Here is a 5,996-nt window from a genome sequence, read left to right as displayed (position 1 = left end):
AATGTCAAAGGCTATAGAGTCTATGATATTACTACACACAAAGTGTCTGTATCTCGCAATGTCATGTTTAATGAAAGAGTCTTTCCTTTAACTTCTGCAATCTCTGATGATTTTTCAACTTCTTTAGTTTTACCAAATCTTGATACTGCTTGTCATTATGATTGTGAAACTAACAATTCTGCAGGCACTCAAACTGATATAATTCATTCAAGTTCATCTAATCCTCATCAGTCACAAGTTGACAATATCTTACCTAGAAATACACCTACTTCATCACTCATTCATCCTACCAGACACTCAACAAGAGTAACTAAACCTCCATCTCATCTTTCAACCTACATTTTATCTAAACCAACCAGACAAAACACTTCTCCTCACACTCTTTCCAAAGTGATTTCTTATCACAACCTACACCATAAACACAAATCATATTCATTAGCATTATCAGCAATAAAGGAACCAAATTCATACAATGAAACAGTAATGCATAAATGCTGGCAGGAGGCCATGGCTGCTGAAATAACAGCTTTACAAAACAATAACACCTGGGAACTTACTCATCTACCAAAGAATAAAAAAAGCAATTGGCTGCAAGTGGATCTACAAAGTCAAACACAACTCTGATGGGAGTATAGAACGTTATAAAGCTCGGTTGGTAGCAAAAGGATACACGCAAAAATTTGGCATAGACTATGTAGACACATTCTCCCCAGTTGTTAAAATGACAACTGTTCGTGCTCTTTTTAGCATTGCTGCATCTCAAAACTGGTACCTACATCAGTTAGACATAAATAACGCCTTCCTACATGGAGAGTTAACTGAGGAAGTTATATGACTCTTCCACAAGGTTTTGATAAAACCAGTCCCAATCTTATTTGCAAACTCAAAAAGAGTCTCTATGGTTTGAAGCAAGCAAATCGTCAATGGAATGCCAAATTGACATCAGCACTTCTCAGTCAAGGATTCAACAATGCTCACTCTGATTCCTCAATGTTCATCAAAAGATTTGGCAAAGACATCACAGTTCTGCTAGTATACGTTGATGATGTTATTTTAGCGGGAACAAGTCTAGCAGACATAGCATCCATCAAACATTTCTTAGACAACAAGTTTAAGATAAAAGATCTGGGGCCCTTAAAAAAATTCTTGGTTTAGAAATTGCACGTTCTAAATCTGGAATAAATCTTTGTCAACGCCAGTATACTATTGATCTGTTAACAGAAACAGATTTCTTAGGAGCCAAGCCATGCAGCACACCAATGCCTGCCACTATAAAACTCATTAAATCAGAGGAAGACCGTTTACAAGATGTTACATCATATAGAAAACTTGTTGGTAAGTTACTCTACCTAACTACAACAAGACCTGATATTTCATCTTAGATACCTAAAGGGTACTCCTGGTCAAGGCTTGTCCTTCTCCTCCACCAATGACATGCAACTGAAAGCTTTTTCTGATTCGGATTGGGCATCCTGCCCTGATTCACGAAAATCCATCACAGGTTTCTGCGTTTTCTTGGGTTCATCCCTCATTTCTTGGAAGTCCAAAAAGCAAGCCACGGTTTCCAGATCTTCCTCGGAGGCTGAATATCGTGCATTGGCATCAGTTACCTGCGAGCTCCAATGGTTACAATATTTTTTACAGGATCTTCATTTTCCCACATCAACTGCTCATGTTTATTGTGACAATTTGTCTGCAATAAAAATAGCAGAAAACCCAGTGTTTCATGAGCGAACGAAGCGTATCGAGATAGATTGCCACTTGGTTCGTCAAAAGATTCAAGAACACTTAGTTCGTTTATTTCCAGTTACATCACAAAACCAGCGCGCAGACTGTTTCACAAAGCCCTTATATCCAGCAATGTTTCAGTCTTCAATAATCAAGTTGGGTATGCAAAACTTGTATACTCCACCTTGAGGGGGGCTAACAGAATATCTACATCAGCAATCCACCTTCTGCCACTTGTCAATCATTCATTAGCTAGATAGTTAGTTATTTATGCATGTGTAGTGTGTGTAATGATGAGTCAGCAATCTGTTACAATAACAGAATTAGTTTGTTAAAGGCAGTTATATTTTCTCATTGTATATATAAGCTTATTTGCTGAATCAATAAAGATCACGAGATTATTTTCTTCCAAACACACATTGTGTTAGAGAGAGAAGTGGGGGTCGCTTTAGAGAAGAATTATCAAAGGCTCAATTCTTCACAAACTCTTGCAGAACCAGACAGATGATTCATGTCCAAAATGAACATAACCATGAGAATCGAATTGTTAGGAAGGATATTGTGTGAGATATATTGTCGTTTATACAAGCAGTTAAAATAGTTCAAGGATAATCAAATCTACTATTCCGCAGTAAGGTAAGTATATTCTCTCAAGGGAAGGTTCAAAGGATAACACCTACCAATCCTATGTTATATTCGACCGTTGAACTCTATCATTTCCGTGTCAGTTTTTTACTTCATCAATTTCATTCATATGGGGATTGTTGGAAAATGTTAAACATGGGTGTTAAAATGACATAATTATTTGTCATTTTGATGTTTAATTTTGAGTTGGACCCACTATTCGAAAGTGTCGGATTTTGGTGGTTTTATATTCTCTACCGTAAGTAGATAAAAATTGTATATTTATATGCTCAAAATAGTTAGAAGGGAAAATGACAATAATGCTCAAAAGTCACACCTTGAAAAATGAATTTGAAAAGGAAATTATCCATTTCCACATTGGTTGGGAAACTTCACTTGATATGCTCTATATTGAATTATTCATTAGCTTAGTTATAAGCTAGTGAACCTAAAAGCTCACAATTCAATCAACCAACTTCAAGGGACAATGGGTGTGCGCTCGATCTACGCACGCGAATGCAAAGATAAAACTTGCCTCGTGCAAATTTTATATTGCATTTTTAATTTTCTTTTTAAATTACATAACACCCGGGTTATTTATTTTTTAACTTGTCAATATAAGTTTTGTATCTTGCTATTTAAATTTTGTAACATGTCTCCTTTATTAAACAATAAACGAGATGCATGTTATGGAATTTTGATTGCTATATAAAGCCATCATTTTCAATGCAAAAACACATACAAAAGTTTTATTTTCCTCTCTAAAAATTGTATTTTTTGTGATAGAGTTTGAACGATAATTCTGGTTAGAAAACGCTTTAGTATTGTTGTTTATCCTAGAAAACAGTTGCAATTCACGTACGATGAGGAAAAATATGTTTTAAGAAAAGCGTGTGATACACGTGACTCGATTCGAATTAGTTACATTTTGTACTTTCATTTGAATTCACTATTTTTATTTATTATTTATATTATCAATAAATTATTATTTCTGCCTGCGTATTATTTTGCCTAATACATGGATCGTCGTTGAAACGGCCATGCATGTCAACATTTCTTATTGTGATTTGATGATCTTTCACTTGTGATGTGTTCCTGTGGTTTATTTATGTTTAGAAAACCTTGGAATGGAACTTGGGGTCTAAGAAGAGACCTTATAGAGAAAAAATGACTAAAATAAAATAAAATTCCACGTCTTACCTTGATAATGAATTAACAAAGGGTGATGATTTGTAATTTTTTATAATTCATTAACCGTTTAATAAAAATACTATAGTTGGGTGACCTAAAAAATATTTAACCTCAGGATATTAGAGCAGGTTTCAACCATCCACCCCCTTGATTCAACTTTGATCAAGCTTCACATTGTCATGAAAGAGAGGATATTTTCTTTGGTTTTGCTAGTTTGTATATTTCTGAGAGAAGTGGACATGAAATTTTGCTTTCTTTTCATATTTCTTGTCAAAAGTACTATATATCAATACACAACTCTCTTTATGAGTTACATTAGACCTTTCCATACTTCCCTACTACAAATGCTATGAACAAATCATACAAAAGATACTTGTCGTTGGAAGCGGAGTGTGGCCCGTCCAATCAATAGCTCTGCTAATTTCATTTGTGTTTTCACCAATTTCAATTCTGTAATCCGAGTTCAACTTGACGGCTTTATTTTTTGTTGAAGCCGAAAAGAGACTTGATGGCGTTGATTGCATTCTCGTTGATAAACGATTCATCAAACCTTTTTAGAAGAGGTTCAAATTCCTCAGATGTTCTTATATTAGCCAGGTCAGGATCCGTTCGAATTCTCTGTTAAGAATATCAACAATGTCGGACAGCTAGTTAATAGTATCTAGTATTATAGCACGAAAATACTGAAATTAAAAATGGCAATAGTTTTTATAGGTATATTTATAACTATAGAGTCTTGGAGTTTCAGAAGCATTTGCGGAGCGATAAAGCAATTGCATGATCGATTTACCTTGAAGTCTTCAAATCCTCCTTTCAAGGCATCCTCAAGTGCAGAGATCCCAGCTTTTAACTGTTAATATGCATTGGTTTAATTAGCTATGCTTGGGGTTAAAGATAGGCTGAGATTGAAGTGTAAGGTGGGTGCATTATGTACCTGATTGAGCTTCGAATAACAGCAGGCAACATTGTAACTAGCCACTGAAGCTTCAGCTGGCTCGGGTTTTGATCCCAACACGGATTCAAATTTCTCGAGTGCTTCCTCATATTTGCCGTTTCTATATCCACGAAAATAATATCAAAACTCATGGCTATATAGCATATATGTAAGAGCCCTTAAGCATAATCACAAGTTGTGCTTACTTGTATAGTAATAGCCCTTCACGAAGATCTTTTTCCCTGTCTGCTTTCTGTTCTTTCTTCCTTATGTAATTTTGCATCTGAAACATTATTAAACTAAGAGATATTAGCATGTCACTAGATCTTATGTAGTTAGAGATTATCATATTTTTCACTTACTTGAATTTCCCTCACTCGATCACTAATAAAACCGGAGTTCCTCTCCGCTCTGATGATTTCCTTTTCCGTCATTTCGCCCGCATAATCCATCTTCCCTACACAACATATAACAAATGAATGTCATTCTCATATGCATTATGCAACTTGCTAACTAACTAACTAACCATATCTCTTCTGCATTCTCATGAGCAGTGGCCCAATTCTTTGACGAATGGTGTACATAGTCCTTCCATACTCAGCAGCTGGCCATATCTCTGTCCCAAACATAGCACTGCACAGAGTTTACAATCTAAATTTTTACAATAATGAGCATTTAATAACTAAAGAAACCTATCAATTATGCAGAAATATTTGGTGTATGAAACATTTATACTAAACCTGGTGGCAATAACTTTATCACCAACGGTGAACATGCCAGTCTTATCAGCAGCGCCACCAGGAGCAATGGCGTCAATGTAAGTCCGACCATCTCTTCCTTTTGCAAATTTAAGTCCATAAGGCTGCAATAATTCTACTTCATATTCCTCATATTGCTCTTCTTCTCCGCTCTCTGATTTTGATTCAGTTTCAGATGCTTTAACAATCAAATTACAAGGTTTTAGCAACTGGGAACTCGACAAAGAAGCTGGACTAGTGAAAAATGAGAAATTCTTGGACGGAGAGAAGAGAAGTTGCTTAGCGGTGGTGGTGGTCATAGCTCTGGGCAATGGCGGTGAAGAAGAGTAGAGAGAAGCGTAGCTGCTGGGTGCTAAAGACATGGCTAAGCTCATTGGATTTCCCTTTTCAAAATCAGTTAATGGTTTCCATTGCTTGCAGAGTGGGAGGAAGAAGATTAGAACGACATTACTGGTGGCTCTAATGGACTCTCTTTCATCCTACTTAATGTCCTTGTGCCACGTCTCTAAATTGTGGCCGTCGTTTTTTTGATCGGAAACTATATTTATTTATTTATTTATTCTTTTCTCAACTACATATATACCTCTTTGTTCATGTCAAACTAAATTAAAATGTATAAATTAAACAAAACAAAATATGTGATAAATAATTCCCCTTCCTTTGATTATTATCAAATTAATTATTAGGTTCTCAACAAGAAAAAATAACAAATAAATTTCCAAATCATAAATAAAAAAAAATAAGTAACTTACTAATATTCA

The 5,996-nt window shown here is 35.4% G+C and overlaps 1 protein-coding gene across 1 annotated transcript; it reads right to left on the bottom strand.

The window, feature by feature from the left end:
- Positions 1 to 3,779: 3,779 nt before the first annotated feature.
- On the bottom strand, positions 3,780 to 5,696 carry LOC126670352 (protein MET1, chloroplastic). The gene is made up of 7 exons (XM_050364060.2): positions 5,218 to 5,696; positions 5,004 to 5,110; positions 4,840 to 4,934; positions 4,684 to 4,760; positions 4,478 to 4,598; positions 4,334 to 4,393; positions 3,780 to 4,161 (listed from the first exon to the last, which is right to left on the bottom strand). The coding sequence occupies exons 1-7, from the start codon at positions 5,607 to 5,609 to the stop codon at positions 4,021 to 4,023; spliced, it is 993 nt and encodes a 330-aa protein (XP_050220017.1). The 5' UTR covers positions 5,610 to 5,696; the 3' UTR covers positions 3,780 to 4,020.
- Between the last annotated feature and the right edge of the window lie 300 nt (positions 5,697 to 5,996).

The sequence above is a fragment of the Mercurialis annua genome, linkage group LG2 (assembly GCF_937616625.2).
Source record: "Mercurialis annua linkage group LG2, ddMerAnnu1.2, whole genome shotgun sequence".
Classification (NCBI taxonomy): domain Eukaryota; kingdom Viridiplantae; phylum Streptophyta; class Magnoliopsida; order Malpighiales; family Euphorbiaceae; genus Mercurialis; species Mercurialis annua.
This window is presented reverse-complemented; position numbering and strand designations above follow the sequence as displayed.

What these genes read in the sequence shown, in the direction of transcription:
- LOC126670352 (XM_050364060.2), bottom strand. Translation starts at nt 5,609, where the DNA reads ATGAGCTTAGCCATGTCTTTAGCACCCAGCAGCTACGCTTCTCTCTAC. An exon ending in GAGAATGCAGAAGAGATATG is followed by an intron (nt 4,935 to 5,003) that starts GTTAGTTAGTTA and finishes TATGTTGTGTAG; the next exon opens with GGAAGATGGATTATGCGGGC. An exon ending in GTTATTCGAAGCTCAATCAG is followed by an intron (nt 4,394 to 4,477) that starts GTACATAATGCA and finishes GCATATTAACAG; the next exon opens with TTAAAAGCTGGGATCTCTGC.